Raw genomic sequence first — 17,911 nt, 5'->3', positions numbered from 1 at the left:
GTTACTAGATGTAATGTAAGCAATTTTATTGATCGCCTGTTTTCTTGTTCTGTCATGCCGACAGTGAATCTAATTTCCTTGCTCTCAGTTCAAAAGTATTATTTGTATTTTCTGAGGCTGCTTCCACTATCACAAACTAAAAACCCGTGTCATACCAAACCTGATAAGAAGCACTTTCAAGTTTCGAATCACATAAATATTTCTCTGCTAAACCAGGATTGTAAAATGTATGGAAAAGTCTGATCAAATAGTATCTCCAAAAGCTTACATTTTATAATTCATAATGATCAAACCGGAATCATGAAAGGTAGATTTTCTTTTTATAATAATAGAATTGCTCATGTTATTTCTAATTCCAACTCCTACAACGGGGCCTGTAAGGCTACATTATACAATTATGGACTCTTAGCTTTAGATCCTGAGAAAGCATTCAATAAAATTCATTGGCAATTTGTATTTACATCTAGGCATTGTTTTCAACTTGGACAGGCATTTATTAATATGGTTAAAGCTTCATATATCAAATCTAATGCTAAAATATATGTAAATGGTGCATCATCAGGCTCTACAATTACTTTCAGGTAGTAGACAAAGTTGTGCCTTATCACCATTAATACTTTTATTTGCAATTGAACCTTTCTTATGTTCAATTCTTAATTCTGAAAAACAACAAAGGCAGTGGAACTGTGGTTTTAACGCTTAAAATGTTGGCATATGCGGACAATGTGCTTTTATTAATTGAAAATCAACCTTTTACATTGCCTCATATTTTACAAATCATAAATGATTATTCTAGGGTCTCTGGGTATACTTTATATGTGAATAAATCTGTGTTCTTCCCCCTAAATATACATTATACCCCTGATATGATATGTATAACTCAAACATTCATTGCTGCAGAAATCATTTACAATACTTGGCTATTATTTTTTTATACGCCAATTAAATGTACAGTATATAGCAATGGTGGTGGTATGCTACACAAAACTATAGCTAAAATTGCAAACTGGTCACCATTGTTTCTTACTTGGTAGGGACAAATGGATGCAGTGAAAAAGATTATTATGCGCACGTTTTACACCTACTTTCAATGTTTCCACAGCCAATTACTATTAGTTTTATTTTTGTGAAATTGGATAACATTATTACGAAATTTAGTTGAAATAATAAAAGACAGAGTTAGTTACAAAAACGTTAAAATTAATAAAGTATTTGCTGGTGTAGGTTTGCCAGATTTTGGACAAACGTATCTGCTCATTTTAATTGGTTGGGGAAAAATAATCCCTTTCGTTTGTCTGGTTGGTTTTCTACTTAATATAAAAGATTGAATAATATTTCTCCCATAATTAGAGCTTTTTTTTAAAGTGTATATTTAATTCTAACATTGGTAGATATTAGCATATATTGCTTCAGCATAATCCTAAAATAAAACTAAGGCATAACCTTTCCTTTTAGAAATCGTAGATTGATGTTGGGATTTTTTTTTTCTTAAAGGAAATGTGTCAAGGGGCGGTGTGGCCAAGATAGTGACCAGCATAGATGTGGAGTGAAAGAGCTCTGTGTCGCTAGTTCACCTGACATCCATCTGTCAGCTCTCACCCCAGCACCAAGGGTGTCCGCGAATAGCAGAGATCCTCTGTGACCTGCTCTGCTTGATTTGAAGCCAGTCGGGAGTATTTCGGTATACTACAGACAACCTGAGGTCCGCAGCCTACTTGGGACTGGAGTTACCTGGGGCTGGATAGAGGACGGGCTCTGATGCACCCCATCTCCTCTGCTTCTTTGCATCCCAGAGATGGTGAAACAGCAATACCCAAAGGCAGCTCATCCGAGGGGGGATGAATCTCCGCTGCCCCCCACCTCCTTTCTCGCGGAGGCAACAAAGGGTGCCTCTCCACCTGCAGAGCAGGCACAGAAAGAGTGGCACGGTGAGATACTCGAGCCATCAAGGAGATCTCTGCTGTGTTGGAAGTGTACAGGGGCACCAGGCAGGGCTGCCCACTGTCGCCGATTATTCGCCCTGTCTATAGAGCCCCTCGTGGGTCTCGTACACCTGCAGAGCCCGCAATGGGGATCCCAATTAGTAATGTTTGGGAAGATGTCTCACTATATGCTGATGACTCATTGGTATACCTCAGGTATGTGTGCTCTACCATTTCCTGCCCTCCCAGACCACCTGCCTAAGAGTTTCTTCAGGGACCTGGACTCTGTTCTCTCTGCTTTGATTTTGAGTACCAGCTGAAAGAGAGTTGCACTTACTAAGTTACACGCCCCTCCAGAGCAAGGAGGTTTAGGAACACCAGATTATAAACTATGCTACGCAGCAGTTCAATTGCAACGGCGGATGCGCTGGCTCTCCGACGTCACTAACCCTGGGCGGATGTTCATACAGAGAAACTAGGGGGACTGTGCTATAATAGTCTGACTGATAGATCCTGTGTGAGCCGCACTGCACCCGGGATGCCTGGTCAAGACCTCCAAGCGATGCTGGCCCACATATGTCCAGCTCCAATGCCACCCACTGCCATACTCGCCGAGCCTACTATGGTAGGTTCTTCTAGCCCTCTGCAGAGTGACTGAACACCACAACATTAGACCATGAAGAGAGGCTGGCCTCACCACGCTGGGTGACCTCTATGTACATAAAACCCTGCTGACATTCCAGGAACTCCAGGAATAACATGACACTGAGGAGGGCAAGTTCTTGTCCTACAGCACTCTAGTGACCATGATAGGAACACTGTGGGGACCAGAATGAATGTAACCCAAACCCTTCCCTCCCTTGCAGACCCTGCTCACCCATGGCAGAGATAGACGGTTGATTACAGTGCTGTACAGAGCGCTACTGGATACTCACACCACACTATTCCCTCCTCTAAGCACAAATGGACAACTTTAGTGGATCAGGAATTCACACACTGACAGTGGCACACTGCACTTGAACAAGTATGCACGTGTCCAGAAATCCCCATCAGAAGTACACTCAATTTAACTACTTGCATCATACTTACCTTACCCCAATGCGTATCCACCGAATGTTCCCGACAGTGGTCCCTAAATGGCCATGAGGCCCGTGCCCAGAGGCAGAAGTTTATCATATGGTATGGGCCTGCTCAATCATTGTACAATTCTGGACATGTACTTAGGCAGCAAAGACAGATGAAAGACCCCTGTGAGAGATTGACCTCCTTCTCAACTTCTTAGACCGCTGTACTAACAAATGCATCCCTTCTTAACCTGCAGGAACACAAAAGACATGCCACATCGAATCTGGACGATATGCTTACCATCCCCCTCCTCTGCTCCTTTCCTCAGGAGTGGGTCTGTGCCCAAGACATTATCGTCCTTCCCTTCAATGCACAATATACATCCACATTCTGGCAGGAATCAGGAACTGTAGGGACATGTTGCCCCCAATGTCCGAGATGTCAGAATAGCTCCACGGATATAAAGATATATAGTTCAAGCCCCAGTTCAGTACTTTAATAAACTAGCAGTAGCTCAAACCCCAGTTGGGCATTTTAATAAAGTAGTGGGCTCTTAGTGGCTGACATACATAGATCTGGGATTCGCCAATAGGGTCACACATCGCACGTCTGCTGACTACTATAGACACTGAGAACTGAGACGTTATACCCAACATTGATATTCCTTGTGTTAACTGCACCTAATGCATAATTTTACTACTGTATCCTATGTGCTTGTTCCAGCAACAATTTATGTATACTTCTGCAATCTAATAAAGAAGTACTTGGGGGAAAAAAAGGATGTGTGTCAAGAGATTTTTTTTTTTCTTTTCGAGAATTACAATATAAATTCAATATTTCTTTTAATGCTTACTTTAATTACTAAATTTTATGTGATGCTGTATTGCTAACTTTTTCTGATAGGTTTCCTATAGCCAAAATCCCTGAATCAATTTTGTTTGTTAACATTTCCTATAAATCTGGTCATTTAGCTTCAACATTGTGGAACTATAATGCACATGGAGGTTCTAATCTCGATAATATGGCTTTCCCATGGAATGAAGACTTATCTATTAAATTAAACTTGCTTAAATGGCAATATGGTGTACATCTAGTTGCTATATACCAAACCAATGTTTGGATATTATATAAATGTTTAAGGATTCTGGAAAAGTTCAATAAAGTGTAAGTCTTGATTCTGCATTGTGCTGGCATTATAAAAATGAAAACAATCTTTAAAATGTGTACTTTTGTTTAAAAGTTATATTTGAATTTTGAAGAAAAGTTTGAAAATTATTTGTCACTTTCTGAATATCACCGATGCTATATGTGTTCAAATAATACTTTTTAAGGCTGCGGAATTAACTTCTTTTTCTGAAATCCAGGCTAATTTATTTGATTTGCTTATTTCTACTGCTAATAAATCTATCTCATCTAATTGGAAAAACACTAACCTACTTTCTGTTAATCTTTGGTGGACATGGATTATTTTTTCCCGGAAGAGTGCTCACATAGCTTTGTCTACAATTCAGAAATATACTTTGCTCACCAATTATTTTGGAAATTACTTTATGTATTTATTTTAATATATGCTTACATTTATTTATGAATTCACTCACCTTTTTAGATATCTACTATAGTTAGTGAAAATAAGAACAATCATTTATTGATTATTGCTCTTATATTATGGATATTGTGAGCCCACTTTTTCTGCTTTAGTTTAGTTTTTAATTTGCATTGTATATTTTTTGTATTGTGGTTCTTGTTAGTTTCGCATAAAACTAATAACAATAAGTATATTTGAGCACAAAAAACTAAAAGCAATCACTTTGTTTCCAGTGAGCACTTCAAAAAGGGTTGGGGGCCATTATCCCTCAGGCCCTACATATATTGAAGGTCCAGACTCATGCTACAGCATATTTATTAACATACTTTAAAAACAAATGTATGGTCTTAATGCTGAGCAAGCCAACAAGACTAATTTCACTAAATGGAGCCAGAGGCTGATCAGGGGTGGTATTAGACAATGCAGCGCATTTTCTTTATTTGCGCCGGGCGCACCTTTCTAAAGGTGCGCCCGGCACAAAGAGAGAGTGCCGTATTGTTATGTTATGTTATGTTAAAATAAACTTATATAGCGCACAGCTACTCTAAAAGAGTGTCCCGGCGCTTTCCACAGGCGGCTCCGTGTGTAATAACATAACAAGAAAAAACTAATACAGGAAAGAAAGAAAGAACCCCGCAAAGAAAACAGTTAAACATTAAAAAGCCAAGTCTTCAGGCTCTTCCTGAATTGAAGCAGATTAGAGGTACTGCGTAGCGCCAGTGGCAGAGAGTTCCACAGCTGGGGTGCCTTAAAGCTGAAGGAACGGCCCCCAGTCCGCGCCTTCCGTACACGTGGCACCACGGCAGTAAAAAGAGATTCGGACCGCAGTGAGCGGGCAGGACGATAGAAGGCCAATCTACACCGTAGATACCCAGCCCCTGAGCCAAACAGGGCTTTATGCATCAACGTAAGGGATTTGAACATAATCCGCTTACGGATAGGCAGCCAATGAAGCTTCTGCAGCAACCCAGAGGCTCGTGACCGCCTATGCAGGCCAAAGATGGCACGGGCAGCAGAGTTTTGTGCCACCTGAAGGCGTTGGACCAGGTAGTCCGGGAGGCCAAGAAAGAGGGCATTGGCATAGTCGAGCCGGGACCCGATAAGCGCCTGCACTGTAATCCGCCTATGCTCCGCAGAAAGCAGTGGAAGAAACTTGCGGAGCATCTTCAGAATACCAAAGCAGGTTCCGGCCAGACCCAGGATGTGCGCTCTCAGTGATAACTTATTATCAAGTTTGACGCCAAGATTTTTAGCAACCGCAGATGATTGTACAGGAGGGCTCATTTCAGATGGCCACCATTGCCGCCACTCAGGGTCGGTGACACAGCCGAAGAATAGGACCTCCGACTTACTGGAGTTGGCCTTCAGGTTGTTATGCTGGAACCAGTCGAATACCCTGCCCAAACAACCCCGGATACTCTCTCCATCAAATGGTTGATCTTTACCACAAGTGAAGAGGAGTTGCGTGTCGTCGGCGTAGGACACGATCTGGGCCCCGTAAGCCTCCACCGCCGCCGCCAGGGGGGACATAAAGATGTTAAACAGTGATGGGCTCAGCACAGAGCCCTGTGGAACCCCAACCCCCAGAGGCGGCATCTCGGCGGAGCTCTGGGAGACCCAGATCGTCTGGCGGCGGCCTTCCAGGAAAGACGTAAACCATTTGAGCACCGTCCCCCTAATGCCGATGTCGTGGAGCCTGGCGAGGAGCGCCACGTGGGGGACGGTATCAAAGGCCGCCGACAGGTCCAACATGACTAACATGGCCTTGCCACCAACATCCAAGGTCTCCCTGATGATCTCGGAGACCTCCAACAATGCCGTTTCCGTGCTGAAGTTGGGACGGAAGCCGGATTGGGAAGGATGGAGCAGATGGTTGGTCTCAAGAAAGCTCGACAAGACGCCATGAACATGTTTCTCGGTAATCTTGGCCAGAGCCGGGAGAAGTGAAATTGGCCTATAATTGGCCAAAACCTCGGCATCAAAGCCCGGCTTTTTCAAAAGGGGGATCACCATCGCCCTCTTCCAGGTGGTAGGCACCCTTCCCTCCCTCAAGGAGGCATTGAGGATGGGGTTAACCAGGGGATTCACCACCGCCGCCATCCCGGCCAAAAATTTGGCAGGGCATGGGTCAAGTGGCGAGCCAGATTTAAGGCTGGTAAGCAGCGCCCGCGACGCCTCGCAAGTGACTGCTGGAAAATCTGTCAACACTGCGGTAGGCATGGGCGGTAGCTCACGTTCCGCTCCGGGGCCACATCCACCATCCTCAGCGCTCTCCGAGAAGGAGGCCTGAATTGCCTTGATCTTACTAGTGAAAAAGCTGGCGAGATTACACGCCCACGCCTCCGATGGCACTGGTGGGGCTGAGTAGGAACTGGGGGTCGTGAACTCCTTCACCACCGTGAAGATCTCCTTGCAGGAGTTCGCCGCCACCTCAATCCTCTTAGCAAGGTATTCTTTTTTGGCATCTAAGATGTCCCGATGATAGGCCTTAATAGCCGCCCTGTAGGCGAGTTTGTCCACCTCGTTGTACTGAAGGCGCCAGGCCCGCTCAGCAACCTTGCATTGGCTGCGGGCCACCCGCAGCGCCTCAGTGAACCACGGCGCAGATTGCCGTACAGCCGTGGACCGAGGGGCTGCCAGTGGGGCAAGATCGTCCAGCCTTTCGGTCAGCCACGACTGCAGAGCCTCCGTGTCTCTTTCCAGATCACCCGAGAGATAACAGGGATGTTCCGCGAGCGCCTGCTCTAACATATCAGGTGTCACTCTATGGAGCGCTCTCGAGGCCGATCTAGGTAGCATGGGGGCGATGTTATCCGGCCGCCCATTCTCACACACAGAGAACCTGATCAGCCTATGATCCGTCCAGAGCACAGGCAGAGTCTCTACATCGGCGAGCGGAACTGATGAAAACACTTGATCGAGGGTATGCCCTCTCTCATGCGTAGGACCTGACACGCATGGTAATAGGCCCAGAGGAGATGTGATGTCCAACAGTTTGATAGTGTCCGGGTCGCCTATGACATCTAGATGGAAGTTGAAATCGCCCGCCACTACACAGTGCTGTGTAGTAAGCGCCAGTTCGGAAATCGCTATCTGCAAATCCTCCAAGAAGGAGCCCATCGGGCCTGGTGACCTATAGACCAACAGCCCCTTAAATGCTTGGACCGAGGACAGTCTGAGTGTAAAAGCAATGGACTCCGACCCCCCAATAGGATTGAGAGGGAGAACAGAGCAGGAAACGTTCTTCCTCACCACCACAGCTACACCACCGCCCCTGCCTTTCTCTCTATCCTGCCGAAAGATGTTATAGGCTGGGGGGATAGCGGAAAAGATATCCGGATTCGACGCTTCTCCCAGCCAAGTTTCGGTTAGGAGAAGACACAGGGGGTTTTCCCTCACAAGGAGATCATATAGGTGCAAGGCATGACATCCCAGCGACCTCGTATTCAGGAGCAGACATAGGTGCCTAACACGAGCCTCTACGGGCCTGCAGACATTGACCAATGTCCACGTGGGCGACCAGCCACAGGCTGGACAGCGGCGCTTACCCTTAAAGCGCCCCGGAAAGACCGAACGACAGGAGCAAGAATGGGTCTGCATGGCGCGCAGCACCGATGAAGTATAGGTGATCATCTTCCCCCTCGACGGGCCGTGCCGCAGTCCACCGTCGCCCCGGCGCCTCCGGGACGCTGACGGGCGCAGACGGGCAGGACTCCGGCACGACTCAGGCTAAGCGAAGGCGTCTACCTGCGCGTCACGCTGCGCGTGAAGGAGCGACTTTAATTAGACTCTCCAGTGAGCCCTTGGCGCGCGAGTCCGCTTAAAGATGGCGGCCGCCGCCGAATCCCAATCCCCAAACCAAGATGGCGCCCGCAGTGGATGCCCAGGACCCGGACCCACCAAAGTGGTGGTGCTTTTAGGCACAGAGGTGCACTTTTTCAAATGCAGTGAGGGGAGGGGGCGCAGGCTGGAGACAGCCAAATCTAAAAACAAGGGTAAGTAGAACAAAAGCAGTAACACAAATAAAAAAACGCTGGGGAGTTAAAAACGCACAGCGCTAGTCCAGCGCGCTCGCAGCAATGTGGCAGATGTATAGGACCACCTCTAAAACAAAGACCGCCTTAAGTAGACTCTCCAGTGAGCCCTTGGCGCGCGAGTCCGCTTAAAGATGGCGGCCGCCGCCGAATCCCAATCCCCAAACCAAGATGGCGCCCGCAGTAGATGCCCAGGACCCGGACCCACCAAAGTGGTGGTGCTTTTAGGCACAGAGGTGCACTTTTTCAAATGCAGTGAGGGGAGGGGGCGCAGGCTGGAGACAGCCAAATCTAAAAACAAGGGTAAGTAGAACAAAAGCAGTAACACAAATAAAAAAACGCTGGGGAGTTAAAAACGCACAGCGCTAGTCCAGCGCGCTCGCAGCAATGTGGCAGATGTATAGGACCACCTCCAAAACAAAGACCGCCTTAAGTAGACTCTCCAGTGAGCCCTTGGCGCGCGAGTCCGCTTAAAGATGGCGGCCGCCGCCGAATCCCAATCCCCAAACCAAGATGGCGCCCGCAGTGGATGCCCAGGACCCGGACCCACCAAAGTGGTGGTGCTTTTAGGCACAGAGGTGCACTTTTTCAAATGCAGTGAGGGGAGGGGGCGCAGGCTGGAGACAGCCAAATCTAAAAACAAGGGTAAGTAGAACAAAAGCAGTAACACAAATAAAAAAACGCTGGGGAGTTAAAAACGCACAGCGCTAGTCCAGCGCGCTCGCAGCAATGTGGCAGATGTATATATTGGAATGAATACTCTACCCCCAGGGCAGCCGCAAACTTATGTTAGCCTGGTGTCAGCACATTCAAGTGAAACGCGGGGCGGCTTTGAAGCAGCACTGCACTTTTAAGAGGGGAGAGAGATCCCCTTGCAGGCGGGTGCAGAAAATGTCTGGGCTGCCATTACGTGGCGCACTGACAGTGAACCACCTTTTGGTGGCCCACTTTCAGTGCACCTCTTGATGGCTTCTTTGCATTTGCGCCCGAGTCTATAATACGGCTCAGGCGCAGAGGTAAAGAGATTCCCTCATTTGCATGGGGTCATGCCCCTATGCAAATTAGGGGACGCCCTCTGATGACAGCGCTGGTGCTATATGTGTGCCAGCGCCCTCTGTGTTACAAAAGGGGCCGCACAAGAGTCTGCGGTCCCTTCTGTAATACCAAAGTGCCGCAGGGGCGCAAATAATACAGCCCCTGGTGTGTTTTCTCATTCCCTACAGGATGCACTTTTAAATTTTAAAATTTTAAACAGGTTCTTCTCCTATGAAGGGCCCTGCTACAATCTGATGGCCCAGAACTTTTGACATGCCTGGTTTGCAAATACGTAATTCAATTTCGGTCAAGCATTCTTTTTACTTTCAATGTATCAGTTTTTAATGATCACTGTCATAGCCTACATAACCTGCTTTTAAAAGTGGATGCAAGTACCTAAAACCATGGTTGGGACCTCAATTTAGACACAGCAGCATAATGTAATCAAGTAGAAATATTTAAATTCAATAATTAATTTTTTATTCGTTAGGAAGTACTGTATCAGTCATCTTAAAACACCGTCAACACAGATAGAAATTTATGACCAGAGTGAGAATATAATGGCTATCATATTGTCCTTCTCTCTCAATGCTCACCAATTGACAGCTTGTCATGCTGGAGACAAACTGAGCTCCTTGGCATCCAAGGATAAATCCTGCCAGGTTTAGAAGAACACAGACCACTGACAGCAAAACAAAGAGGTTAACCTGCAAGAATAAAACATTGGATACAGAATAAGTTCATACATAGCAGTCAAAACAAACTCAATCAAAATGTTTCAGAATAAAATACGTTTTACTATAATTTCTGGATTGCAGATTAATGCACAGTATGTTTAGTTAACCTACTTCAAATCGTCATGCCGGCTAGCATTGCTAGCACACTAATTGATAGTAGCACACTGTATTCATAGAACCCAGGGAGATGGGTGAATTCTCTGATAGGCATTCTGTTTTCATGAATTAGAGGTCTCAGATAGGGGGCACTTTCCATGTTTGCACCTCGGCGCACATTAAAGCAGGTGCTCCAGATGCAAACATGGAAAGTGCGCCCTATCAGGAAGAATGTCCTGCCCTTGAGGAAGCTGCGAACTCTTGCTGCCTCCGGGGCAGCGGATTCCAGAGAAAAGCGGAGCAGCTGTCTCTGTGGGCAGGCGGCAATCCACCGGCACTTTTAAATGAGATTAGAAATCCCCTTGCAGGCAAGTGCAGTGAGTGGCTGCACCCGTCTGCAAGGGAATGTTTGGAGGTTTCATGGGAACCCCTTTCTACCCTTTAGAAGGCTGCCATTAAATTGCGCCTTCTAAAAGCATGTTTACCTCTACGCCCACCTCGGTAATACAGCGTGGACGCAGAGGCAAAGTGATTCCCTCATTTGTATGGGGCCACGCCCCCATGTAAATGAGGGAATGCCCTCTTATTATAGTGCTGGCGCTGTATGTGTGTCTGTGCTATCTGTGTAACAAAAGGGGCCGCCCAAGCATCTGTGGTCCCTTCTGCAATACCAAAGTGCACTGGGGGCGTATAACGTGGGCGCAAATGGCCACTGCGCCCCCGGGGCGCTTGTGCAATACAGCCCCTGGTGAGCAATACAGTAATCAGTTACTTCTTGTCCCCAGAGCTGTAGATAACTAACATCTATGTGCTGTTGTTGCTATGACTCAACGTTTTGAGGGGACTTCAATGTCAACTTCGCCTTAAGAAGCCCTCCAAGGTCCGACCTTATACTCAAATTTCTTTTAAAGCCACAGGCTGGTTAAAGACCAGTTGCACCTACCCAACTCAGGCCAATGATGGACATCACATAATAGCGCCAGGACACCTTCGGGTAGCAGTCGCGCTCTATAAGTGCCAATAACATTAACATTAACATATGCTAATACACATACCCCCATGTACTTTGCCATTGGGTTTAAGAGGTAAGATTTCCAAGCTGAATGAGGGAAATCCCAAAAGATGCCTTTTCATATATTTGACAAGCAAACCCGTTGCTTTCTAGGTGCCGTCATTCCCAATTGAGGTGTAATGTTATAAAACTTCAGCAGAATAACCTGTAAGACTAATTTTTCCATAATTCCCCATTATGCTCTGGAGGGGTATTCTTAATTGTTAGGATAGAGCCCTGGTCCATTGGCTGGGAATGTCCAGAATGTATAAATCTCTATATGAATTCAAAGTGCAACAAATAAATAGGATGATTGTACGAAAGTGGTTTTTTATATAGTGGACCAAAAACTAGGTACACTGTGTAGAGTCCAGGCAAACCCCAGTTGGTTTACAAAGGAATGAAAACCCAAATGCTCTCTTTTGTGATAGTGTGGGTGAGCAGTTGGGCTTATCAGAGGGTAGTGCTAAGCATTTGTTGTACTAACAGAGGTAATAAATGAGACACACACTCAAGAATAAATCCTAAACCAATTTAGAACCATAAGTCATATTTTATGCAAACTATGATACCAAGAACTTACCTATCAAGGAAGTACTTTTTTAAAATATGAATTTTTACCGGTAAGTAAATAGTTCACTTAAATGTGTCTTTACGCAGCAATGCTTCCCCATGGGAGAAAAGGCATATGTTGCATACAGATATTTGCGATCGGTTTCTGGAGGTCTCCTTCTGGATTTATGGTTGTATGGGGCCAAGGTCCAAAGTTCCATAAGCAGTTACTTGCCATCTGCCCTGGGGCGTCCGGTTGCAGAGGTGCTGGTCGGGTTGGTAGCTATGTGTGCTACGCCACTAGGAAGAAGGGTGGCCACCAACAAACAGTCTGCAGAGAGAGACTTGGGGACAAGTCCAGGAGTTCCAAACAGGGTGGTGGGGGCCTGGGTCATAAAGGTTCCAGGTGACAAAAGGGCACAGCCGGTTCGTCGGTACCCGAGCTGGGGTGCTCGGGTGCAGCGTGGAAAGGTCATCTGTGCTCTGTGTGTCCTAGAGCCTTGTGGTTGCCGGTCTCACCGGTTGTAGGTGCAAAATCAGGACTGCTCGGCCACTCTGGGGATGGGTCTCTGCAGTGCTGACGTCCCTTGACGGCTGCTCAGTCTCTACATCATTGGAGTCTGGATTACACTCTCACAGTCTCTGCTTGCTGCAAGGGGTCCGGCACCCCGGGCATTGGTCCTGTGCGACTCCAGTTGGCCCTGGTGTCCTCTCACTTGGTGGGTGGACAGATCTGACCTTTAGGAGCACAGGTTCCTGTTCCTTGGAGGCTGTTGCGTCAGACTGCTGGGGAGCAGAAATTTGGTAAACCAGACTTTGCATTTTCGGTGTCTGTGGACTGCAGGGGAGTCGCTCTTCTACTCCAAGGGAGATTGCTGGCAATTTACAAAGTGCTGGCAGTCTCCAAGGGTCCTTGGAAGCTGGTCAGCTGCAGGACGAGTTGCTGGTCACGATTATCAAGACTTGGTGTGCACAGGCAGGGTTTGGTGCCAAAAGTCCACATCACACTTAAGCTCTCGCTTTTCTCGCAGCTCTTCTTTGTCCTCTTCTTCTTGATCCATAAAAGGTAAGTACCTGGTGTCAGGGTTGCCACGTAAATACTCAATTTTGGGCCATAACGGGGAGAGACATGTAGTAGCCGATGGGCTGCTTACCTTTACGGTGTCTACACCCTCTATATGATCACCTTCTGTGGGAAGTAAGCATAACCCTGACCCGGAGAGCCTAATTCCAGCAAAGCTAAAATGGTGGAATATTAAAAATCGTGTCAACAAAAGGTAGCCCACCTTAGGGGTGCTAGCTAATTTTTCTGCCTGTCCTGGTGCCAAATGGGCCCAGGGCCGGGGGTGGCATTTTCCTGTCTGGGGGAGCCTTTGGGTACATATCAAAGGTGGCAGAGAAACCTTTGAAGCCTCCTGCCTTGATATGCTGATCAATTAGCCATCGTGCTGGGAGGAGGTGACAACAACACTGGCCAGAGCAGGCATTCTTTCTTCCCTCAGGGAGCGTGGCCTCTCATCTGCAGGGGGTCAGGAACCTGTCTGTGGTGACAAGCTGGGCTACACCAGTCAGCCAGTTCACTTGCAGTTGGTAGGTTTTCAGGGGGCACCTCTAAGGTTCCCTCTGAGTGCATGCATTAATAAATCCATCAGTGGGATCAGCGTGGGTTTATTAATACGAGATGTTTAATAGCAAACATCTGTTGTTTCAGTGAAGCCATCATGTAACTGGGAACTCGTAAATACCAGTATCCAGCACATGTACTAAATATGGCTTACCTGGTCACTTGTAATATTTAAGAATCAACTGATACGTCACAGGGGCATATCTGCTCATGCAGCTATGTCCTCACATGGAGTATAGTGCACCCTGCCTTAGAGCTGTCAGGGGTGACTTACCTAGACTGCATGCAGTGTCTGCTGGCATGGCACACAGGAGATGTCATGTTGTGTCTTCACTTTTCTCTGCACCATAGCACGCACCCTGCATTGGCAGTTTGCATGTTGGTGCTAAGTGGTCCCTTAGGGTGGCACAATACATGCTTGTTATAAAGGAGACACTGGGCAGGTATGTCTAAGAAAACTCCTTTATTGAAGTGTATTCAACAGTGGGCAATCACCAATGGCATTGCACGTCCACAGTAGCTCTGTCTCCCCTCCCATCCTCCTCGACTGTTAGAGAATCAGAACAATGATTCTCATTCCATCATGGCTCCAGAAGCACAGGAACACGAGCGCAAGGCCTTGGACACGACGCAACAACAAAGACAGAACAATGCTGCAGCCCTTAGATATCCTCTTTAGCCTCCTACAAGGGACTTACAGGATCTGCTAAAGGTATTGCACAGTCTTAGGTAAAGAGATCTGGCACTCGAGGCCTGGTCAAATACCAGGCAAAAAGTGGGGCTGAGTAAGTCAAAAAGGGGCACTTTCCTACCCCTCGTGTACAGGAAGACAGCAGAACAAAGGAACAAGAAAATGAATGCATTCTGTCTGTAAATCACAATCTTGAAGGGAGACCAGGAAACGACTTCTAGTGACTGCATTTTTTGCATAAGAAAACAAGTTTCAAGGTACACTGTTCTTGTGGCAAACATGGAAAAAAACAGGCTTGTTATTGTTTTTGCTTGATCAATTGTGCGTGTACATTCTGGTTGAGAAGCAGTTGGATTATTCATTAAATCGGGGTACATCGAGTCTCACTAGCTGATTGTTTCGCACCTTGCAGTGCAGAATCAAGGATTAGAAGCTAGTCCTGCGTGTTACAATAACAACTTGCATTTGACGTAGCTCTTTGTACTGTTGTTACAAGCAGTGGAAAAAAACAAGTGATACTTTTACTGTCCAATGTATCAATATGGTAAGAGGGAAAAACTGAGTGACCAATATGTTTCAGGTGACACACAGACGCCTGCAGTGAGAAGTAATCTCCCAGGAAACACAGACTCACTCACTGGTTCTGTGTCTGACACCTTGGAGCAGTCTCCCTCTTTTGTGAAGACCCACACCTGCAAAATACTCTCTATTTTAGTCTGTTAGTCTAGTACCCCACAGTACAGCATTACTCAAAGAAAGTGAGACTCAAACCTTGACTCACAGTCACATGGGCGTTAGGTCTGATTATTGCCAACCTGAGGGGTATGTAGGCTGAGAGTCACCTGGTCTCAATCACTAGCTGTATATCTGACATCTCACAATCAGGCGCGGCTGGTACAGGTAAGAGTGGGGGGGGGCGTGGAAGTAGACAGATGATGGAATAGGGAAAATAAAATAAAAAATAAATAAATCACTTACCTTGCGCTCGCCGCATCGCCAACTCGTAAGCGTTTTTATTTATTTTCTTATTTTACTTTCCCTATCCCGTAGGGTGTTGAAAAAAGCAAAATATTCCAATCTGAACCCAGGATATGTGTGGTCTCCCTTTTTTGCCCGTTTTATCCAGGTGCATTGTGTGGCTTTAAAAGTCAAAAAAATCAGATTGCCATATATTTATTGCTAACCTTTTCTCCAAGAGATCCGAAGCAATGAGCCACTGTATTAGGACAGCTTCTTCACCTTTGTTGCTGTAGAGTTTGAGGTCATCCAAGGAGTGGGCTACGTGTTGGGATGCTGGAGAAACTTTAGTGGAAAGTTGAGGTAGCCTCTAGCGATAACCTTTCTTTTCAGTGAGGTTGTATGTGATAGGGCATAAGTATAAATCATACATTTTGACACCAGTCCCTATTCTATTTATATAAGGCTTTAGGTAGTGGCTGCTCTAGATCTATTTCTCTCTGAGGAAGGTGACATTAGAGGTAACAACCTGAAATTGGATTAGATTACTGGCAGGTTACTTCAACACCCTTCTTGGTTTTACTACTCTGGAAAACAAATTTGAGACCATGACCAATAAAGTTTTGTGTGTCCCTCTTATATCAATGCCAGTATTTAGAGTAAACTAAGTTTGGGTAGAGGTGGGGGCATTTTGAGACCCCTAAACTTTCTTGCTTTGATTGCTAATGATTTGAAAATATATTACCTTAAGTTCAAGAAAGATTTCCTAATGCTGGGCCAGACTTAGTCCCTGGTTTATTGTTTCCTTAGAGGCTGGGTTACTAGCAAAGATGAACAATTGTTGGTGTACAGATCTGACCTTTAGGAGCACAGGTTCCTGTTCCTTGGAGGCTGTTGCGTCAGACTGCTGGGGAGCAGAAATTTGGTAAACCAGACTTTGCATTTTCGGTGTCTGTGGACTGCAGGGGAGTCGCTCTTCTACTCCAAGGGAGATTGCTGGCAATTTACAAAGTGCTGGCAGTCTCCAAGGGTCCTTGGAAGCTGGTCAGCTGCAGGACGAGTTGCTGCTCACGATTATCAAGACTTGGTGTGCACAGGCAGGGTTTGGTGCCAAAAGTCCACATCACACTTAAGCTCTCGCTTTTCTCGCAGCTCTTCTTTGTCCTCTTCTTCTTGATCCATAAAAGGTAAGTACCTGGTGTCAGGGTTGCCACGTAAATACTCAATTTTGGGCCATAACGGGGAGAGACATGTAGTAGCCGATGGGCTGCTTACCTTTACGGTGTCTACACCCTCTATATGATCACCTTCTGTGGGAAGTAAGCATAACCCTGACCCGGAGAGCCTAATTCCAGCAAAGCTAAAATGGTGGAATATTAAAAATCGTGTCAACAAAAGGTAGCCCACCTTAGGGGTGCTAGCTAATTTTTCTGCCTGTCCTGGTGCCAAATGGGCCCAGGGCCGGGGGTGGCATTTTCCTGTCTGGGGGAGCCTTTGGGTACATATCAAAGGTGGCAGAGAAACCTTTGAAGCCTCCTGCCTTGATATGCTGATCAATTAGCCATCATGCTGGGAGGAGGTGACAACAACACTGGCCAGAGCAGGCATTCTTTCTTCCCTCAGGGAGCGTGGCCTCTCATCTGCAGGGGGTCAGAAACCTGTCTGTGGTGACAAGCTGGGCTACACCAGTCAGCCAGTTCACTTGCAGTTGGTAGGTTTTCAGGGGCACCTCTAAGGTTCCCTCTGGGTGCATGCATTAATAAATCCATCAGTGGGATCAGCGTGGGTTTATTAATACGAGATGTTTAATAGCAAACATCTGTTGTTTCAGTGAAGCCATCATGTAACTGGGAACTCGTAAATACCAGTATCCAGCACATGTACTAAATATGGCTTACCTGGTCACTTGTAATATTTAAGAATCAACTGATACGTCACAGGGGCATATCTGCTCATGCAGCTATGTCCTCACATGGAGTATAGTGCACCCTGCCTTAGAGCTGTCAGGGGTGACTTACCTAGACTGCATGCAGTGTCTGCTGGCATGGCACACAGGAGATGTCATGTTGTGTCTTCACTTTTCTCTGCACCATAGCACGCACCCTGCATTGGCAGTTTGCATGTTGGTGCTAAGTGGTCCCTTAGGGTGGCACAATACATGCTTGTTATAAAGGAGACACTGGGCAGGTATGTCTAAGAAAACTCCTTTATTGAAGTGTATTCAACAGTGGGCAATCACCAATGGCATTGCACGTCCACAGTAGCTCTGTCTCCCCTCCCATCCTCCTCGACTGTTAGAGAATCAGAACAATGATTCTCATTCCATCATGGCTCCAGAAGCACAGGAACACGAGCGCAAGGCCTTGGACACGAGGCAACAACAAAGACAGAACAATGCTGCAGCCCTTAGATATCCTCTTTAGCCTCCTACAAGGGACTTACAGGATCTGCTAAAGGTATTGCACAGTCTTAGGTAAAGAGATCTGGCACTCGAGGCCTGGTCAAATACCAGGCAAAAAGTGGGGCTGAGTAAGTCAAAAAGGGGCACTTTCCTACCCCTCG

At 46.4% G+C, this 17,911-nt stretch overlaps 1 protein-coding gene across 1 annotated transcript in view; it reads right to left on the bottom strand.

The window, feature by feature from the left end:
- The window catches only part of ENTREP1 (endosomal transmembrane epsin interactor 1), a 174,973-nt gene that overhangs the window by 112,643 nt on the left and 44,419 nt on the right, over positions 1 to 17,911 (bottom strand). The window contains exon 3 of the mRNA XM_085633000.1: positions 10,238 to 10,348. Within this exon, the coding sequence (XP_085489126.1) occupies positions 10,238 to 10,348 (111 nt within the window). The remainder of the gene's footprint in view (positions 1 to 10,237; positions 10,349 to 17,911) is intronic.

This window comes from Triturus cristatus, chromosome 2_1 (genome assembly GCF_964204655.1).
Source record: "Triturus cristatus chromosome 2_1, aTriCri1.1, whole genome shotgun sequence".
In the NCBI taxonomy this organism is placed as follows: domain Eukaryota; kingdom Metazoa; phylum Chordata; class Amphibia; order Caudata; family Salamandridae; genus Triturus; species Triturus cristatus.
Note: the sequence above shows the minus strand (reverse complement) of the source record. Positions and strands in the feature narration are given on the sequence as shown.